Source organism: Chaetodon auriga, chromosome 18 (genome assembly GCF_051107435.1).
Source record: "Chaetodon auriga isolate fChaAug3 chromosome 18, fChaAug3.hap1, whole genome shotgun sequence".
Classification (NCBI taxonomy): Eukaryota; Metazoa; Chordata; class Actinopteri; order Chaetodontiformes; family Chaetodontidae; genus Chaetodon; species Chaetodon auriga.
Genome location: NC_135091.1, coordinates 9,865,981 through 9,888,227, shown reverse-complemented (window position 1 = coordinate 9,888,227; position 22,247 = coordinate 9,865,981). Strand labels below are relative to the sequence as shown.

At 45.3% G+C, this 22,247-nt stretch overlaps 1 protein-coding gene across 7 annotated transcripts in view; it reads right to left on the bottom strand.

Moving 5' to 3' along the window:
* Nucleotides 1-22,247, bottom strand: part of sash1a (SAM and SH3 domain containing 1a) — a 166,873-nt gene that overhangs the window by 17,965 nt on the left and 126,661 nt on the right. For 2 of the 7 annotated variants that reach the window (XM_076757119.1, XM_076757122.1), the window contains exons 3-10: nt 14,319-14,369; nt 14,165-14,214; nt 8,519-8,559; nt 8,312-8,401; nt 8,117-8,229; nt 6,672-6,770; nt 1,911-2,046; nt 459-1,429 (exon numbers count right to left, since the gene is read on the bottom strand). In XM_076757119.1, the coding sequence (XP_076613234.1) occupies nt 459-1,429; nt 1,911-2,046; nt 6,672-6,770; nt 8,117-8,229; nt 8,312-8,401; nt 8,519-8,559; nt 14,165-14,214; nt 14,319-14,369 (1,551 nt within the window). The remainder of the gene's footprint in view (nt 1-458; nt 1,430-1,910; nt 2,047-6,671; nt 6,771-8,116; nt 8,230-8,311; nt 8,402-8,518; nt 8,560-14,164; nt 14,215-14,318; nt 14,370-22,247) is intronic. The other 5 variants (XM_076757123.1, XM_076757125.1, XM_076757124.1 and 2 more) reach the window with 3 other exon arrangements.

The window sequence follows — 22,247 nt, the reverse complement described above, 5'->3', positions numbered from 1 at the left end:
TCCCTTTTGTCCGCAGGGATCAGTGGGACTGGATGAGTGTGTGTGTGCGTCCTTCAGGGGTCTGACATTTATGAAAGGCACTGAGAAAACCTCTGTTGGAACTTAACCTCCCAAGTGACCCACTGCACATTCCATAATCATTTTATATTCAGCTGAAATAAAAAAAAAACGTTTAAAGCCAAAGGCTTTCACTTAAAGGTCAGAGATGATGGCATTCTTCTAAGGGATGTTAGGTCTGTGATAGATATGCCAGCCCCTGGCCTTTTTCTGCAGCTGCAGCGGATTTCTCACGCACACAGTACTAAACGGATAAGCTGAAGTAATTTGACCTGGCATGCATCTTGTTTTGTATGTTTACTGTACCTTCTCTTATAACCTCTGAGCTATTCTGCAACTTTGAAGCACCGAGTCCTGCTCACACGAGGCGGCCGATTTTAAACCTCATGGTCCAAACTCACAGACTTCTGCTGGATGCGCAAGAGCACCCGCTTGGTGCAGCGGTCTACGCTGGCCGCCCACTTCCTGTCCGCCTCGCGGTCCTCCTCCAATAGACAGCGGCGCTCAGCGCGGCTGAGGGTTACTGGGCGGACCAGCTGGGCCCAGTTGAGGTGACCGTACAGGCTCCGTTCTACCACATAGGTGATGTTCAGCTCACTGACAGCCGTTCGACCACGCAGCCTGCGAGAGGGGAACACCCAGCCTCCTCCCCCACTTCCAAAACCTTTTGACTTGGCTACATCACAGCGTGCAGGGGAGGAGGGGGTGACAGACAGAGGGGAGACAGGGGTCTTGGTGTTGCGCGAGCGTTGATAGAGTAGGTGCTTAGTGGAGTAAGCGTAGTTGGGGTCAGGTTTCCTGTGCGTCCAGCTGCCGTGGTGCCGGCTGGTGGGTTGATGTTTGGGGCTGCCTTGTGGTCCGTCATCCAGGGATATCAGGAGGCGGGACTGGGTGTGGGGTTTGGGGCGAGGTTTGGTGAGGCCATAGTAGGCGTAGAGAGCTTCGTTGTTACTTACCCCATGGGAGATGGAGCTCAGGGCCTTCCGCATCTCGCCGTCGGTTGTGGAGCGTGACAGCTTTCCTTCGTCGTCCAATCCACAGCCATCCAGCTCTGAGAAGGAAGAGCCACTACCTCCTACACCGGAGCCTCCCAGACCCCCAGAGCCAACCGGGGTTCTCCTGGGGGGCCGGATGAGGCCGTGGGTGCTGGAAGACTTGCTGAAGGTTTTGACCAGCTTGTGTCCGGACCAGGTGTCCAGGCTGCTGGAGGAAGGGGAGTTGGTCAGACTGTCTGTGTCTCCATCCAGAGAGAGCTGATCCTGGGTGAGAGAGGGCAGGGAGATCTCCTGGGGCAGAGGGGGCTTCTTCAGGACCCCTGTATACAGAGCTGCATTGTCCTCACAGGTGGGAGGCGACTCCAGATTTAGAAAATCTAAAGAAGAAGAGGACAGAAACATTTACTCTAGAGGATTTAGACATCAGATTCTGCATAGTCCCATGACCCATCTGTGGTTTTCCAAACCACAGCTAGCCAGCAAAGATTTCAAAAACACATTCTTAAAGCCTGAGTATTGGGCAAAACCCATGACAGATGAGAATGTTAAAAAAAAAAACCTTACTTTTTAAAACAAGTCATTAATTTCCAAAAACCCTCCGTTGGACACGTTCATGTTACTATAAACTTTATACTAACTCAAGTAAAGACAAACAGCTCAATTTACTGCTCAAAACTCATTTTCAACATACAATTGTCACAAGTAATCCAAGCAGAGTTGACGTTTATTCAAAGAAGAAGAAACAGTGCGATGCCTCACACACAGACCTTAATTACAACACGTGAACATTAAATGGCTAATATATACAAATGTTTTCACAGATTTAAGATAATCAAAAGGAACTCAAGGGTTACAAACCTTCAGAGCCATGTTTTTTGCCCTCCTCCACCTTAATGAGCTTCTTCCTGACCCGGCGTGTCGAGTTCACCAGCTTGTGAAGCCGCTTGAACTTCACAGAGTCCTCTGATTGCTCATCATCTGACTGTTCACGAGACTGGTGGGAGAGACAGAAGAGAGGGAGGGATGATATAGTAAAAGGGACAGGCAGCCAAACGCATATCAGTTAAATAAACCTTTAAAAAAAAGCAAGAGGAACTTCCTCGGCATGACATTTCATCAACGCATGTGGAACAGAAATGTATGGTTTTGTTTTGAATTATAAAAAGTAATGAGAAAAAAAAAACATTGACAAATACATTCTGAGATTTTAAAGACGCTGTTATAATGCAACAGATGGGGGCATTGTTTAGGATGGAGTCAAAGTTAGTGAGGTGAGAAATGGAGGATTGGAGGGATGGCGGAAGGCCGCATTGTGTGTAGTTCACATTCATAGTAAACACAGAAAAAAACGCACTGCAATAATGAGCCAGATGAGACAGCGATTCAATAAAATGGGTACGACTGAATGACACAATGAATCAGCATTACAATAAATGGTCTATTTGGCGTTATGTTGCCTTCAGAGGCCATTTACTCCAGAGGAAATGGATGGACGCTGGTCGTATGTTACGGGTGTCAGCATCCTAGTATTTTCCCTCCATTGACGGCCACTGCGTTTAAACTTTCTGCACAGTTTAGTGGAGTGGAAAAGACACCAAATAATAAAGTCACTAACAGCTTCATCACTCACTCACACACACACATCCAGACGCTACGCCCAATCAAAACACACACAAAAACTCCCCAAGCTGTGTGCATGCATATATGGGTCACTATGCTCTCCATGTGATGATGATGATGATGATGATGATGAGCCTAAAGATTGTCTGGCGGGAACTACCATCATCATCATGGTGCTCAAACAGCTTAATTTGTTTCTATTTGCCACTGGTTTCCACAGCAACCCGACCACTCTGCTTGCATCCCGCCAGCTCCACGGTCGAGGTTGACTGCATCGCTTGCAAAGGGACACACATGCGTATACACACGCTCACATACACAACGCTAGACAGAAAAGGCCTGCAGGGCTCAGCTCTCTGTCTCTGACAAAATGCAGTCTTCTCCTCCAGCTCTAAAGCTAACAAGGAAGAAACCGCTTTCTCGCTGTTTGGACCACAGGCTTGGCTCAGAGGCTGCTGACATGCATTAGGGATGTTAACAACTGCGGCTTGGTTGGATTAACCGATCTGACATTGTCCGCAAATCCTTGATGGCACCAAACCACCTTAGCAACATCCTGATCTTTTGATTGCTGCTGGCGTGCTCACGAGTCATTGCCAAGTTGGAAGAGGAAACGCATTAATCTATGCGGCATCATGCGGGTCCATTCTATCAATCTTTCCTCCTTTTGCTTCCACTTCACCACTTCTAGATGATAAACATTTAGGTCTTCTGTCATATCAGGCCAGCATACCAGAGCTAGGGTACAGCCATTCATTTGGCAACCTCTGCCAAACTGCAGAAAAAGGCTCTGAAAAGCCTTGACTTGACTGTCCCTCAGCCCAATCCTCCCTGACAATCCCTCAACTGAACCACACAGTTCTGGCTACAGTGGTGACTCCTTCAACTTTCCATTTCCTCTGGACGATGCTTGAGCGTATTAGGTTCAGTGAACGCTATATAATAACAAGTCTGTGTCCAAGGCGACTGATAAAAGAGGCATCAGAAAGACTGTGAGATGAGTGAGACTAACAAATGTTGGACTCCTCTATCTTGGTTCCTCTTAATAACTATTATTGAGAAGTGTAACAAAAACACACTGTCTCACATGAAGTCACTTGTAGGACTCGGATATGTGGGGATGACTATCTGCAGCACAACCCACATGATTTGTTCTTCTTGTGTGACAGATGAAGAAAAGGAGTGGGAGACTGTAAAGATGTGACTATGATATACACGTCCTAAACCAGTTCTAAAGAACACCACCACCCATGCAAATGACCAGATAAACAGGGGAAAAGATACAGACATAGAAAGAAAGCCAAACATAGGAGGTCATGAATCAAGCGGGACTGAAAGGCCGCCATCGAAAACAAGGCCAGAACAACAATTCCATCACCATAATTGCCACTTGGCTTCTCAAATGACTTTGAAGGTCGTTCCCATGTTTTTGGAGATGCAGTTAAACTTAGAAAACTACAAACCAACATCCTCATATCGAAGATATGTCATCACACACCACAAAAACAGAACAGGGCAATCATGAAAGAAACAGTCGAATTCAATTACCAACGTGCCTTAAAACTCACCAGCTCATTTCAAACAGCAGCGTACCGCTCTCTGCGTTAACATCCAAGAGGTTGGCAAGAGCGGGTGCCGCGAATCCATAATACGCCGACCACACTCTCACGCATGCACGATCCAAAATAATATCTGTGCCCCTGTGCACATGCTGGCAGATACAAACGCAGTCTGTTGGTTGGAGTTTGGCTCCGAGGAATGAGGGACTGTTTGAAAATGCAGAGAAAAGGCGTGTTGTGCATTGAGAACAATCCCAGCATTTGAGGCCCTCTGACCCTGCCTTGGCCCCAACATCGCTAATGGCCAGTACTGGAATGTGGCCTCCGATCGTCAGGGGAAGACAGCATCAGAGGAAAGCACAGAGCAGCCAAAGATTGTAGACAGCCAATATGTCAGCAACAAGCATGTACTGTATATTCACATGTCTGTATATAGAATACAGGCACGCAAAACTGTTAACTATTTGAATTTGGGAATGACCTAATTCCATTCATTAGAGGGGAGACGGGGCAGTATGTGACACCAATAGACGCCCCAGCAGACTAGCAGTACTTCCTGAAGAAGCCAATTTTGGAACTGGGGGCAAGGGGAGAGACAGAACTCCCCCCTTTTCAGGGCCTGGGGGAAAGTGCAAAGTCTTTATCTTCTCTATCCCTCTCTCCCTTGTTTCCTCTCTGCCTCCAGCTCTTGCATTTGTTCACAGCCTCCAGAGCCAAGTTGTGTGTTCCTCTAAACAATACGTCTTCAGTAACTCTTCTCTTCCGTCTCCCTTGTCTGCAAACCCCCCAAATCAATCTTCCCACAGGAAGTGAGCAGCTGCCACCAGAGGGGGGTAACGTGAGGGTTGACAGACTGATACAATGACCGGGGAAGTTGTGCACAATTCAGACATCAAACAAGCAGACGGCAGACAGAGCTGAGGTTATGCATGGCGTATTTAACCGATTTTTCATATGGAAAAATCTCTGCAAATCTTCTGCATTATGCAGAAAAGGAATTTAATAGGGGCCCTTGACTATGTGAGAAAACTATTTTGCATGAGTCCTTATTTATGGTGTAGATAAATCACTGAATAAGAGTCACCTGGGCAGCTCTGAATGTGCAAGGGTCAAGCTTATCCGTCACTGAAGCATAACTGTACGCTTGAAAGAAATTACAAATGGGAATGCATCCCTCCCCTGGGTGTAAATGTAGGGTCAACCTTACATTTACTTAAACAATAAGAACATGAAATGCACATGCGTAAAGGTAATAAGAGGAAATGCAAGAGACTGCTCTTTGAAAATGTCAGTGCTGTTTAGTCAGGAATGAGTAGCTCATTGCAAACCAGCAATAACTCACATGTGCTGGGAATTATTTTCGGAGTACTTGGAATTTTTGTGTTTGGATAAACTCACTTCCTGCAAAAAGTGGGTCAGTGTGTGAGACGGTATGACTGCACGCTATTCCCATATGATGCCATACAGTACGAAACTAATGAAAAGCTGCCATCACCACTGTGAATCTGCATCAGAGCTGACCTAGATTTTTTAAAAAAAGAAGGAAAAACATGTCAACATATGACAAACACACGACAGAGAGAACTGACTGATTGTCTACAAACTGCAATGAACAGATGTCAATTACCAATAGCTGACAATTGCCTGAGCTGCAGCTCCACGACACAAAGAATCCTGGAAGGTCTCAAGGTTTGGAGGCCGTCTGCGCATGGATTACAGCTGACAAAGTCACTGCCAACAAAAGCTTGCAAGGGGTGTTGGGTAGATTTTTTGTGAGTCCCTACTTGGCTTTCCGCAAATTACAATTACAGCTGATTGATGGAAACAGACCCGGCCTAAATTTCCATAACACAATTTCCTCATCACCGCGGCAGCCAATTTTGACTTTGTTGAGGAAATGCTTCAAATGAGATGCCCATGATAGGATTAACCTGATGAATAAAACACAAAAGAGGACTTGCAACATATTGCATATAGCTCAGACTCATGAGCGCAGCCACAGAAAACCAATACTCTGAGAGGTAACACCCATTAAGATGCACATGACATGGTGGAGAAAATGTATGTGCACAGGCGGATGTATTGCAGTTTGGCCAATGAATGAAGTGCCAAGAGAGAAGAGAAAAAGGGAGAGGAAAGCAAGATAAAAGTTGAGTGAAGGTGGTATATGCACTGATTTATACAGCTGTCTTTAGAAAGAGGAACGTCAATAGGCAGATTGCATTTAAAATCAAGCTGGGAAAACGAGTGGCCTTACAGTCGTTTACGTCTGAATAAACACACACATCCATGCACACGTGTCGGAAACAACAACGGTCGTCCTCCATGGCTGAGAAATCAAACTTAAAGGTGAGAGTGGTCAAGGTGAGAGTGTTAAAGGGAGGTAGAGTACAGGGGAGAGGTCAGGGATTCGGGGGAGATGGGGTGGGGGTGTACTTACGTTGCAGTTTGAGGACTGGTTTAGATTGGCTGCAGATCCGTCAGTCCACTCTGCAGTGTCAGTACTGCTGGACTGTCTGCTGCGCTCATACTCCTTCAGCTACGTGGAGAAGAAGAGTTTAGAGAGGCAGAGGAACAGGGCGGGGCCACCCACTCTCACCGAGCATGCTACATCTCTCCATAGACCATCAGACGATTGACAGGCGTCAATCGTGTGCATTCACAGTGCATGTATGTGGACAGACAGGCACACAGACAGAAGGACTCAACCAGCGATGTAGTGGTAAATAAAAGGTGTGTACTGGAAACCGAGTTTGCTGATGTTCATGCAAACAGCCACTAAATTGAAGTCTGATATGTTTTATGCAAAGCATCAATTTATTTTAAAATGCCCCTACACTGCTGCAAATTGCCTTCTTTTATTTGTGTAATATGACTTTTTAGCATTAAGGTTTATGTCTGCCTTTTTGAGCAGAAATAAGTCTTACATCATCAATACAAAAGGCGACTGGAGATTGACTGTTAGCTTTATATTCCACTACATCCCTGTACACACAACATACCAGTATACTGACAACAATAAAAAGCAATATGATGATATCGATCAGTGACACACTAGATAAAGACACACAAGCACAAGAAGAAGTCAAATGAACCATCCACGAAGGCTGATCATTGATTGGTTTAACTGAGTGTCAATCACAAGTGCAAGAAGCTGGGATCAAGCTATCAGCTGAAAGAAAATCAATGTTCTGAGGGGGAAAAAGGGTAAGAGGATGATTAAAATCTGCCTTGTCGAGAGCAAGGTGCTGGACAGTCATGCTACCCATGAGCAAGGCATTACAGGAGATGACTGACAGGAAGAGAGAAGAAGAAGAAGAAGTAGAAGTAGAAGAAGAAGGCAAATAAAAAACCATCACCAGAAACTGATTGAAAAGAAATGCAATTTAAAAGAAAGCCAAGTAATCATCCACCATGTCCACCTAGAGAGAAAAACCACAATGCACCAGAGCATCCCCGCCAACAGATGGGGCTATTGAGTTACTATGACCACCAATCCAGCAATTATGAACTGAATAACACACCCACACACACTGCATGAGCTCACATCCTAAAATCCCCAGACTCTTGAACCACTAGAAACCAATCGTCCAGACTTTATGTGTGTGTGTGTGTGTGTGTGTGTGTGTGTGTGTGTGTGTGTGTGTAATGCAGGGTTAAAATGCGGGGCCCTGTACATGTTAGTAGGGGTGAGTCGTTTTAGTAAGGCAGAACTATGGTGGGAATATGGAGCAGAAGTGGGGGAAGGCTGGAGACTAATACAGGGGGAGGTCAGGGGATCTGGGGGTTGAAGGGAAGCTACAGAACGGCAGTGCTAAGGGAAGGGGGGGGAGGGGGTGGGGGGAGGTGCAACAGGTGAGGCAAGAAGTCAGTGGGGCTTCCTACCCGAGCAAGAGCTTCTTCAACGGTGATCATCTTCTCTTTCACCATCATCATTAGTTGGATTCGCTCTTCGTCGCTCATGGTTATCTCACTGGCCACGTAGCCTATGTCTTCTCCTGAGGGCCACAGAGGAAAGGGTCAAACTTGGAGAAACACCTGATCAAGTACAGCAGATCAGCAAAATGAACAAGAACAAACCTTTGGATGTCTGACGCATGACTGGCTTGTGCTGAGACTTGCGGAAGTTCTGCCAAAAAGATTTGTTCTTCTTCTTATTGTCCCATTTACCTAAAGGAAGGGCAGGTTCAGTCACATGGTGGGAAACATCGTATGGTTTCCGGCCAAGTCTGCCTTAGACTACTCCATTTCTTGCAACAGCAAATGTGAAAATGCATCTGAACTTACCTCCAGATCCATCTTCAGAGCTTGATTTGTGCAAGGGCATTCTGGGAGGAAAAGAGCAAAGAAGCCAAAATTAGAAAAAAATCCACACCTCATCATAAAGTCTCTAGTCTCTGTCATCCACAGTGCTTCAGCACCCTGCAACTGTTTATGCGTGTTCATCTTTGGCAAGGAGGGGGGGGGGGCTGCAGTTCTGTCTGCTCACCACTTGGGGTCAGTGGTGGCACTTAAGTGGCAGCAAACCAGGCTCCTGAGGCTTAAGAGGGAGAAGGTGGAGGAGAGGAGAGGAGAGGAGAGGAGAGGAGAGATGACACAGACAATGACATCCCTGTTGGTAAAACAAGAGGGTCAGATGAAGATGCTGGTAATATAGAGTGTTTATGAAGCAGTAAAGAAATGACGAAGGTCAACAAGACGAAGAAAAAGAGAGAGCAGCCATGTGAAAGTGAAGAGGGAAAGCATGGAGCCGAGGAAGAGAGGAACAGAAGGAGAGAGTGAGGGGAGGAGGACCAGGAGGAGGAGGAGGAGGAGGAGGAGGAGAAACCACAGGGCAGACTCAGCCTGTTTGTGTTTCCACTTCCCTCCACAAGATAGACGGTCACGAGGAAGACAGGGGGAAGAGTGGGAAAAGAGAGAGAGAAGGCATACGAGAGCGAGAGATGGAAAATAACTGAGTCCTGACATGTCTGTAAACCTTCCTAAATAATCAGAGCTAACGGGGAGAAAATAACAACTCCGGAGCTCCTCGATGTGACACATGAACTGCCCTCAGCTTCCAATCAAGCAGCTTCAGCAGGCACGTTAGGCCTGACTCTCTTGTTCTGGAGGAGAGGGAAACCACATCAGTGGCAATATGTTTCAGAGGAGCTGCTGGAGCCTTCACAGATGGAGAGACTTTGTTTTCAGATTGGGCTAAGTGGGCTGAGTAAGAGGGTGAAGAGGGAGCAAAGCTTCGGGGTGGATTATGTGTGTGTGGGTAACGCCCTACAGGTGTGTTCATGCGTGTGTGAGCGGCAGTGACCGCTCCATGCAAGCTTTTCTGTCCTTTCAATTAAAAGGGAATAAATCATGGTGGGGGAGAGGAGAGATAAAAACGACAAATGTGTCCAGTTGGGAGCCTCAGAGACCTATTAAGTAAATCTCTCTACTAAAGGAATAGCCGTCTGACTCTTTTTTACCGTCGCACACTTTCACACATCGACACACCCTTTATGATTGGAGCCCAGTGCACATGGGCGTGCAGCTGCTGAGCCATGCAGAGAGACAGGTGGCTGCGAGGGAAGCAATGCGAAAGTGTGTGACAGGATCAAAACAAGATGAACGGGTCACTTCCCTCTCCAGTGGCTGCATGTGTGCATGTGTTTGTATGCCTGTGTGTGCGCGCGTGTGTGTGCATACGTGTTCAGATGTGTGTTAAGACATAAGCCCTCTCTTGGTGCAATGGGAAATCTTCACGCAGCTTAAAGCCCGGCTGCCATGGCAACATAATGAGATGCTAATTGAATGGAGGCCTGTATGGTTTGCCCCCCTGTTCATCCCCCTCTCAGATAGGCTAGGGCCAAAGCTAATGCTAATAGAACTCACTCAATAGAAGCTTTTCTGTGGTGGCGCTGCTCCCCCTCCCCCTCCCCATGCTCTATAAATTAACCTCCCGTGCCGCGCACACATACATGCACTCACACACATCTGCGCGCTCGCCTGAATGTCGTTCAAAGAGTGTGTCAGTCCAGGCATTGTGTGGCTAGGCAACTTAATTGGTTTAACCTTAAATCTTTGGCATGCCTTTCTATTTCAGTTCTGTTCTTTGCATTGAAGAGGGGACATTTAACTGCTTTTTATCTCATTAGCATAAGCCAACTTTCTATTTTCTGAATAATTACAAGTACAGTATCTTAACTTTGGCTGAACTTATGGAGGAGAGGTGGAAGTTTCTTTTCATGATACCTCTGCACTGTGAAAGTGTTTCAAACATGGGCTCATGCCGCTGAAGCTATGAGTGTGTTCAAGCTGTAGACATGTTTCAACATATGGTACGACCGCAGATGTGTAACTAGGTATGCACCGATCCAACGGTAACAAACTACAAACCACCATAACCAGCACTAAGCATTATGGAACATGAGGGCCATTGCTAATAATGCAACTCAAGGTATGCACGTGTCTCTGTGTCTAATGTCTAGACTGGGAATTTCCTACTGTTGTTTGCAGCTGTGTTTATTTCTCAAGTTCCTGGTACACAATTATTTATTATTTTAATAATAGGTAACAGCTCAGCAAATTCATATCTATGTATTTATTTGTTGCATACAGTTTCTTAATTAAACACCGGTATCAAATCTACTCTGTGACGGCAGATATCCAAATTCAAATTCGGTGCTTCATTAGATGTCACGCAAGTTATTTGGGAGAAAATACGTGGCATACGTGTTGGATGAGATGACTGAGTAAGCGATGATTGTGTAAGCAGCCATCACATGATACAGCATGAATCACAAATCTAGCACAGCCCCTATCCTGTATGACAGCGCTGCTGTCCAGAAGAGATGATAAACCGGCACACAGCAAGATTTGGACACACAGCTGTGTGTCTCCATTTTGGCTTCTTACCAGCGGTTTGTACTGTGCTCAGCATAAATCACAGCATTGCACACGTGCATGTGTGTATAGTGACTGTTCTGGAGTGACTACAGTGCTGGCCACCTGGAGCGAGGTGATCTCCTGTGTACCAGTAGAGACAATGAAAGGCAGCGACCCTGTGTGACGGTGGCAGTGTCCACAGGAAGAGCAAAGGGATGAACTCCACAGGGGTCATGGAAGAGGTAAGAAGTCACATGGAGGGGGAAGACGGATTATCATATGTCAGGACAATAGAAAATTATATAGATAACAACATGCTTTAGCGCTTTCCTGTCATACACACACTCTCAGAAGCAAGCAGTTCCATGAGGGCTGCAACACTCAGCTACAAGTGGTAAATGTGCTGACACCGTACTAAAGTTTTCCAACATGGTACTGTTGTTCTGAACAGATTCTTCACATGGCACGGCTTACATTTCCATCTGATTATAAGTTGCATAAGCTGGGCTTTCAGTAGCGCAACTGCCTCTAAATTCACAATCTTACAAGCCCAGTTAGAGCCAATAATTAACAATTCTTTCTTGTGTCTGTGCGCATGTACGCTTTCATCAAGATCCATTTGCCTGTGCTGTTAACCTTACTGATAAGCCTGCTGCCCCCTCTCTACAACAATACCCACCAATCAATCACCTTTCAAAACAGGAAGACCCCAGCTTGAACCTTCCAGCCCTCTGAGAGCACTCTGTCATCGCCACTTGCATACCAGACATTATGGGAGCTGTGCCCACCTCCTGCCAGCAGAGTGCTGAGGAGACGCACAGACAGAGGGGTGGCACATTCCAAGATGGAGTCTGGGTAGTCTCCCCTGGGTGCTATTGTCCTGCAGAAGGGTGATGATGGGGGTATCCGCAGCGGTGCACGTGAACGTGCATGCGTGGGAGGCTGTGAGGAATGTGTCGTGACGAATGGAGGGGTGCTTGTCTGTCACTCTGCCTGCACATCATACATCACTATACCTGAAAGCCATTCACAACAGCGGGAAGTGGACAATAGGCAATGTAATAGAGAACAGAGCTGGGGTGAATGACAGGAGAGGCGCTGGCAATGGCAGCTGGCAGAACAGATAAAAAAAAAAAAGGCTTTGGATGACAGATTCTTTGTCCCTCGGTGTAAAAACTTTCAAAAAGTCATTAATTAGATAAAGGTGATACGAAGCTCCTCATATCAAACTTTCACACCAGAAATGGAGTTTGTTCTCTGAGACACAGATAGAAGAAAAGAGTAGAAATGACAGAGGTGAAGTGAGGGGTGAATGTTCCATTAGAGATTAACCGAAAGACTCGAGGTGAGACAAAGTGTGCATGTGTATGAGAGGTGGGCTGCCAGAGAAAGCATGTGAGGCATGCAGGCCAGAAAGAAGCCAGGCTGACAGCACGAAGAGAGAGAAAAGCCCAGATAGGGGCTCTTTCTGGGACTCTCTCGAACAGCAGAGAGACGTCATTCGAAATTTGGCATCTGGTTCCCATCATCCTCAGCATTTGTCTGTGCAACATATACAGCCATGGGAGAAGAGTTCATGTCTGTGGTATGCGCTTCCTCTGCCGCACATGCTCGTCACGTGAAAGTGGTGATTCCACTGGGGAGGGTCACACGGGGGTGATGGCGAAGAACAAACGCGCAAAGTTTGGGAAATCGGAGATAAAGGTGAGATCAGGTGAGATTTATTTTACCTTTGGTGCTGGCTCACATGTCGCGGTTTCTCCACTACAGCTCGTCTTTATATGTAATGAGGATTTTTCATCTTGTCGTGAGGAAACATTTGAACATCCACTCAATAAATGATCCATCTCTCGATCTTGACTTTTGGTGTCACTTAACAGAGATCAAACAGACCCAGCACCTATGAAGGGACTGCAGTGAATCTAACTGTGTTTGACAGTGGGGGCATTTACAGAGCTGTGCTGCAGACCAGCTTTAATGGCTTTAAATGTGTATAACAGTGATCTCATGGTGGGCCATGGGGGAGGACTTTCATACACGCAAAATGCAGTGATGTGAAAACACGCACACACACTTTGCTTTACAGGAACCAGTGAAAAGGAACCCCACCCATGCACGGTTCCATCCTGCTCTTTCGTCCATGCTCCTTTGCTGTAATCATTTGGCCATCACCCTCTCTGCCCCCCCCCCCCCCCCCCCCCCCCACTGGACACAAAGGCAGGAAGGAAGCAGAGAACAGAGAGCGGCCGCTGGACTGAGCAGGTCAGCCGGAGGAAGCAGTCAGTGGTTTTCCTTTAACCACAGCGGGGATGTGAGCTTAAGGGACCAACTACAGGCATGTGTGTGATGTCAACGCATGTCGAGGGATGATTTCCTTGATATCCAGTCATCTTAATAATAATTAGGTCATGTTTTATTAGTTAGGGACTGTTATGTCATCATTATAAGCACTGACATTTTCCTTAGCCTGCAGTAGGTGCATAAATGAAGCATATGGTGTCTTCATTGGTAACCTCACAATGAATTTAAAAAACTAGATATAACATGTTAATAAGTGGACTTTATGCTAATGAAATAAAAAGTTGTTGTTTGCAGGTCTACATATCTTCCTATATTGCTGAAATAATATGTATTGCTATTAATTTAGTGTATATTCAAATACAAGTACAATCAAAGGTCGATCATACAGCCTCTCACACACCACCACACTTATCCACAGAGCTAGAATTTTCCACCTGAGGAGCTGACTTCTACTCCCTACGAGCAAGGTCAGAGACCTTTTGTACAAGCCGTCACGAGAGGTCTATCAATCACATGAGCTGCATATGGAGGTGCGTGTCTTTCCATTTGCCTCTCGCCGTCTTTGGCTGCAAACATGCCGAAACACTAAGCGTGATCCGCGATTTTGTGTGCAGGCGTGTACGGTTTGATGCGATCCAGAAGCAGGCTGCGCTTGTTTTGACATGCAACAGACATCCATTTCAATCCGAGCATGTTTCATGGTTCCACACTGGCTCTGGCCACATGTTACAGTGATAAAGTAGAGAGAGGGGGGGGGAAAAAAAAACGTACTTTCTGTCGGTTTCTGGAGTGGACACCTCACTGCTGAAGCCTAATGACTCCTGAGGACAGAGAGAAGAAGACAGGTGTCAGATTGATGTTTTAGCCAAAGTGTAACACTGACACCGGAAAGCTTACGTTTAGTGCACACATTTTCTCTGCCTACCTGGATCTCAGTACGGAGCTGCAGCGATGTGCTACTTGGGTCTTGTTTCTCCTAAAAAAAAAAAAAAAAGCAAGAGAGACAAGAGAGAGTCAAACGTCAATGTCAGACCAGTCACTTAATAACACGGTGGCATATGAACTGTGAGGACTAGAAAGGTAAAACAAGATCTGTATATGGAGAAGAAAGGTCAGTTGACTACAGAAACAGTGGATGGTGTGTTTAACAATGCCCTCATGTGGGAAAGACGTTCTTAGGTCAGGTTCATGTAGACACACCTGCATAACACAAGCACGTGTGTGTGCACACCAACATAGACAATTCAACAAGTCAAGTCTTGCTCCAGGTAACCAAACCTGCAATACTTGATTTGGCTGTAACTGAATACCACTGGGAGGTGGTGAAGTCGAGGGAAGTCTAGGCTTTCTAAGGAGAGCAACACCTGCGTAACTGGCTCCATGAATTCCAAAATTTACAGTGACGTTATAGTGTGCACCTCCTTCAACACAAGGCAACACCTGCCGGTTCACCCTGCATCTTTAGAAGACGGCGTACCATATTTTAAGAAACGAAATGGCAGCACACACGGGCAAACTGGCTTATATGGAAAACAGATACCCAGACTTTGGCCATGAGTTTAAGGAACAAACTACGAGAAACTATTCTCCACAAAAACACTGGAAAATAGCACAAGTTTGAACCTCTCTTCACTTTAGCTTCCTGAGCCTCTCCAACCCACAATGTCGGCCAGGGCTGTTTTTGCTGTAACACAGGGCCGGTGCTGGTGTATGCCTAAAGCAGGTGTCCTCATCATCGCATATCCAGATGCAGATGTGCCCTGGATCAAATGCTTCTACAGACAGACGCAGGGGCTGTACAATCACAACAAGTCTGCAACTTAGATCTTAACCTGCAGCATGTTATTATTTAAGTCAATGAGCAGCACTGAGGGATTGGTCGAGTGCATAGTTTCTTGGTTGTGTGTTCTGCATGCTTTTGAAGTCTCATGCACGAGATTACCCAAGACCCTGTGCTCACGCTCGTCCGATGCTTACACAGTCTTGTACTGTGGGATATCAGGCACCACGGAAACAGATGGGGTCGGCACTTCCTTCAGGGCAGTGAGCAGATTTTCAAAATGTGGACCAGGGACTCACAGGCCGGCATCTCTAACCTTGAGGTTACCATCATGCCAACGTTGTCAATTTCTAGCTGTCGAGAGGAGTCTGAGTATGCAGACTTTCAAGAACATGTAGTCAACTAGACATTACAGTAAAAGTTAAGAATAGCTTTACTCTTTGCTGTCGTACATTTTGGGACACTTTTGGCACATATTTTGAGGAAGTGTCAAGGTCACGATATTGCTGAGATTCTTCATATCCCAATCAGAAGAGAAAACATAACCCAAGACAAGTTCCTGTTTCTTCTCTTTTTCTCTTTCAGTATTTTTCCAGATAAAGTGCATTTATAGGAAATAATGTAACCATAGATGTTACCATTTCTAGTGTTGCACATGATCTGCCTATCATATCTTTTTAAAATTAGAAAAAAACAGTTTATCTAATAACACAAACACCTTCACCGGAACACTATATCTTATACAGATAAGATTAAGTTTAAACTCTAGTCTTTAAATTTGGCATTTGTCAGGTTGGTATTTTAACTGCTTATCCTACTGTAGGATCTGCATGCTTGTATTAAAGGAACTGACTTCAACCAAATAGGTTAGGTCAGAAGAAGCAGGCTGAGTGCTGGAAGGTGACTGCTTTCCTAAAACCATTAATTGGCACTTGCTGCTGCTGCTGCTGCCACAAAGAAAAGACAAAGTGAGTCTGGAGTTTCCCAAATGTAGCACAGGAATAGGAAATGAGCTGTTTTTGAGAAACGCGCATCATTCTCCATCTCCACACCCAGATATTAGACTGTAGGATAACAGTCAAAGGAAGCTGAATCTAAAACACTTCCTACGCTTGATCTGTCATGCTTCCTAATCAGTGACCTGCAGTTTAACCTTTTTTCTTCTTTGACTGGGCTTCGGGCAAGGGAGTATAATCCTTCCACAGCCCTCGCCCTCTAAGCGTGAGTCAGGGAGTAGCTAATAGTTAAAAGAACTTGGGAGTGACATTACCTCCTTTAAGAGCTCTTTAAGAGCCTGTAGCCTGCAGGTCATATGAGCAGGAGACCTTTAGCGCTGAGGTGGCTAAAAGCCTCAAAATTAGCCCGAACCCTACACTTACCACAGTGGTAATCAGCAGAGGACAGACAGTAACAATGTCAGCGAGACGGTCTGGCTGGCTTCATCTTTAACGTTAACTTTAGCAGACCTGCTAGCCCATTTGCCTGTTTATCTATTAGTCTGTTACAGTGATCAAGCGGACAGAGGCACGGGTCCGGAAGTTTCACTGGAAAGTAAATCAAGTAATGTCTGAAACAATTTGTCTATCTCTGGGAACATGGTGATTCCCATAAGTCAGAGAGCAGGTACGAGTCAAAGGTCATAAAAACTTCATCTACCAGACCTACAGAGGTATAGAGTTTGGTGTCATTACATTGACAGGCTGCGCATAGGGAAAAATCTGGGCAGGTACCGGATGTCTTTTCCTTACAGAAGCCGACAAAGAAAGAACACATCTATCCATTAAGCAAGCACAGCTTTGGCAGTTCACTCTGTTTAAACAACTGCATGGTGCAGAATAATGTGGGTGTACTCAGACAAACCCACATAAAAAGAGAACAAGGTGCGCGCTCACATGCACACGCAGCCATGTGTACTTCGCTTCACAGAGGCAACAGCGGATTGGTTTTGCTATCAGATCCTCTTTGATGGCTTCTCCGGACTCAAGTGACAGGGGAGATATGCCAGTCTCACCAGTGGATATCTATACGCACCATGCCACACGGTTGTAAAAAAAATATTTTAAAATACACTACCACACTGTCAGCTCACTGCCCGGCAAACACACCACACATGGACACAACCACAAAATACACAGCAAGACACAGATCCTGACACAGCCTCATACATGCCACCACAGACATAAACCTAAACCACGGAGCAGCAACTCGCTTCCACCTCCACAGACAGAGCTCCAAAGAGACGGAGACACAAAGCAGCTCTCTGTTCCTCCTACTCCTCCTTTGCTTCCCTTAACTCCCTGTCTGTGCTTGCCATCTCCGACATGGAAGGAGGGGGTGAGAGGGCGAAAAGATGAGGGGAGACGATCAGCGAAAAACAAACAACACCTACGTCCCGCTTGCCTTTCACTACAGATCTGTGAGATGAAACTGTCGCGGCACAGCATTTGGAGAGACAATTTGTGTAAATGCTTCCCAAGGTAAACTTTCTCGCAGACTTGTGCATCGCTAACAGAGGAGCAAAAGCAAACGGTGGAAAAAGTTGCCAGCGTAACTGGCACAGTTTCTAAAAGAGAATACCAAATTGATGGATTTTTGAGGGGGTGTCTGTATGTGTGTGTGTGAGACTTAGATCTCACAACACACTCCCAGAGGGGGTATGCTATCCTTTACATGAACTTGCCAGCATCAGCTTGAGATACTGCCCTACTTACCCTGAAATGGCATGTGCTGTATGCGTGTGAATGTGCATGTGTTTTCTCGCCAGATGTCCACGGGGTTGTTGTGCGTGCACAGTTCACTCTGTGTGTGTGTGTGAGTGTGAGCAACTGCGATGTGAATGCAAGACTCTGATTGCTTAAGCATGACTGAATTAAGCTAAGAGAGAGAGAGCAGTAAAGGAGCATATGAGGGAGTGCTCCAGCTAATGAGGATCACGATGTCTGTAGACAGGGAAACTAGCATCTGAAAAGACTCAACCCGGCTGCGTGGACACACACACATCATTACACACAGACGCATCAAAAGCTCCAGTAAAAGTGACTGTAATTCCCAGCACCACGTTGCTCTCCATCATTAACCCAGAAGCTACAGCTACGTTTTGCTACAACAGGACCAGACTCTGTTATTGAGAGGTAAAGGATAGAAATACAGATGGATGTGAAATAGCAGCAGTTTAGCCCAAGCACGACTGCAAAGCCCACCAAAGTTCTCAAAGTAGAGTTACTGCCAAAGTCGGGGGCAAAAGTAGGCGGATATGCGGCAAAACCAGAGAGACCAGTTGGCTTAGTGGAGGTATGCCAGCTGGCATGGCTGGGTAAAATCTGGGCGGGCGAGTACGAGGTTGCAAGGTAAGACTGCACACGTGGAGAGACAGGCACCAACTGGAAAGGCTGATGCAAGCCCGAAAAGATGGGACCAGTATTGCTCGGTGCAAGCCTGCAGAACCGGCTCGTTCGGAAGATCTCGTAGACAGATCAGCAGACGCACACGGCACACATGACTTGAACACAAGCATCTGAAATCTCTGGACAGTATAAACCAGTGTGCCGTGCCACTTCTGAGCTGCTCCACGGTTAAATTCATTTACAAGAAACATAAAGCCATCAGCACACTCTGTAACACCTCTATCCACTTCCTTTCCAGGAGACTTGTGAGCGTGTGCATGTGTGTGAATGTGCATACTTGCAGCACAGGCCTGCGTGCTTCTACAGTGTACACAGCCCCGTGGATCATCATTGTTTTGGTATTTCCATGCAAATACCAGAGTTATTACACATTCCAGTGACAGAGTCACGATGCCTCAATGTGGACTAATAAATCATACAATGAAATTACAAATATACCACTTGCTTTCCACAAGGGTTGTGCCAATAATGGAGGTATGCCAACATCATTTGAAAGTAATCTAATGGCAACAAAGGCTGCTGGTTGAGCATGTTGAGTTACGGCGTTTGTAGGCATAAGCCTGAAGGTTGAGAGGACAAATAAGCAGCGGAATTCATGACAGTCTGTCTTTCTTCCACACTGTAGTTTTGACCCAGCTGAACTGACCCACTTTGAAGAACGAACTTCACGCAGGCATTAGCACATTAACCGCGCTGTTCCTCACCTCATGGCAAAACAAAACAAGTCTGTACTTGAGTCTTGACCCTCAACTGTCAAACTGCTCAGCTAGAAAACCATTACAGAGCATTCCTGGGGCTAGCAGATCAATCTGACACCAGCTGAAGCGTTCTTGTGTTAAAAATGTTTTGATGATGAAGTCAACAGCAAGACCAGCTATTGAGGGATTTTGGCCAAAGCATCAAAGGATTTAATCTTCGAGACCTCTTTGTTTATCCACGACTTCCAAATGACTCTTAAGGATATTACCACAGATACTTGCAATGTCTCATCATGGTTTACAGCATGTAGAAATGTGTTAAAACGGTTGGCCCCACAACCACAAATCCCAAAATTGATTTATACTTGATTTTTATTTGATGTACTTCATCTGTTCCATCGCTGTGGTTTTAGAAACATGCTAATATCTAGTTTGATGTTTTCCTCCCGTCGGCTATACATGATTATCCAACCTACCAACCAGTCTCTGCAGGCCCAGGGGATCCCTCATGTAGCATCCATGTCCATGTTTTTGCTCTCACAATCTGTAGCAACTACAGTGTTGAAGACAAGATAGATTGATAGATAGCACACATTTATCTTTGGGCTCTCAATTCAAGTTTGCTGACCCACCCATCTTGATTTATAAGATATAATTTTTGAGAAGAGTGACACACGAATCACAGGCAGAGAAAAAGGAAATGGTCATTCAAGGTGAAGAGAAAACGACATCCCTCTAAGCCATCTGTAAAAGACAGGTAGCTTATCTTGAAGAGGGAGCATTCCTGCAAAACTCTTTTAAGACCAAGAATAAGAGCTGAAAAGGGCAATGAAATACAAGCAATGCAAAAACATCTATTCTCTGTCACAGATGTAAATTAAATGATATGCAAGTAAACACTGACTTATCTGCATATAAGATAGGACACAATGTTATTTCAATAAGCCGAATCATTCTGTGATGTTTTTGTAATTTGTTAAATAGGTGGAAGAGACAAGGAAGATTATAGACGTAATTATACAAATTACATCAACAGCAATTACACCAGCAATTTACCAAAACATAGGCCTGCTTAAAAGGACGGATCTGAAATCCATAGCTCTCTGCTTATAAGAGTGTGTTGATGAAGTGAATTCCATCCATGTAAATTATTTACCGTTTTGTGATTTTGGTCAAATATTTCAGATACAATAAATGCAAAACAATATAAATATACCCTAAAACTTCACAGACCTGTCACTTGAAAAAACAATACTTCAATACTTCCTTTCATTTCCACCAATAAGCTTTAGGCATCAACAATTCAGCATCTCAGTGACAGCCTTCCATACTCCCAGTGACTATAGGAGCGCTGGGAAACTGTGCATGGTAGCACTAATCCATAGGTCACATTCCCAAAGGGGGATGTTTATTTAACCCTCTTTGTCCCTGCTAGTCATAAAACTAACATATAGATGCAGAGGAACAACTCAGAGACCAGACAGGAAGTTGGTACATTGATAGTCATCTCTGAGAGAGCCTCTATCATCAGCTCCTAATAGGGAGAGCTCCACGTTTTGACCACAACAGAGAGCCATCACTTTGTTAACTGAGAGGCCCCTCAAAGCTGGCCCCTCAAGAGCTGGCAGACACGTTGTGCAAGTGAAAACAAACACAAATGTTCGAGCTCCACACATTTTTGCAAAACTGTTAGTGTTGCAAGGACATTTCTCAAGAAATGAGCCAAACAACCCCAAAAGAAACCAAAGGCTTACCATCAAGAAAAGGTCAGCAACACTTGCTGGACTAAAAGTCAAACTGAGAACGTTTTGGAGAACAGAAACCTAAATAAGAAGGCTTCTTCTTTCTCTTCGATGCCACCATGCTTACCACAGCTGAACTGTAGATACAGGGGCTTTCTGATGGGAATTTTAGAAAATCAAACGCTGCTGTCAGCAGACAAACTTAACATATATAGACTCTGAATCAGACGATCATCATATTTTTTACCTTAGGCTGCTCTTCTATGGCACTACCCTTGCCCTTGTCCAGCACCTCCTTTATCTTGACCTCTGCCTTCTCTTGTAGTCTGAGTGTGAAGACCAGCAAAGGTCAAAGCTAAGGTGACCTTTACCCCTTAAGTCGCATGCCTCCTGACCACAGCTGATTTGCAGTGACTGAGTAACCTTCTTGGTCCCAAAAAGGTTGCAGTGGGAGATATGTGAGATGATTCATGTTACCAGTCAAAAATAGAAAAGAACTGAACGATAAATTTGGCATAGTCACAAAAAGAAAGACAATGACTGGAGAGGGAGTGGGCCTCGTCCAGACATGATTGCATTACCCACCATCCTGTACCCTTTACAAGTGACAGGTCTTTCCCTAAAGGCCAAGTCCCTCAGGAGTGCCACTTACTAAATGTCTCCCCATTACCATGGTTCTTGGACATTGTGACCTTCTCTAACCATCTGCTATTGCTCCTAAGGGAGGCGGCTGTATGGCGTTGGCTTGCAGCCACTGATTTCTGGACACACTTCACAAGACACAATAGTCATTCACTGTTCTCTTTCTGCCTGGGTGTCCATTCCTCTGCCCTTATTCTCAGTTCATCTTAGTCTCTTCTTCATGTCTATCTCCTTGTCTCCTCTTGTGTGTTACTTCCACAGTGTATTACATGATCTTCTTACTGTTTTATAGATACTATGCCACAGCCTTCGAGTTTATGAAGCTATCCAGCCCAGCAAAAAGATAAAGCTGGAAACAAAGCTGGCCACTGATACTCTTTAGCAATACTGTACTGTTACAATATTACGATACAAGAGTAGGAATATTGTCTTAACCTACTCTTACCCATGTTAGCTTGCTACAGAAAAGGATGCACTAGACTTGAATATTCCCCAAACCTAATTTTAGAAAAGGACTGCACTGAAATGTGAGGCAAAGTTCAATGCATACAGCGTGGGTTGATACTGGACCTTTGAGAGCTCTCAATA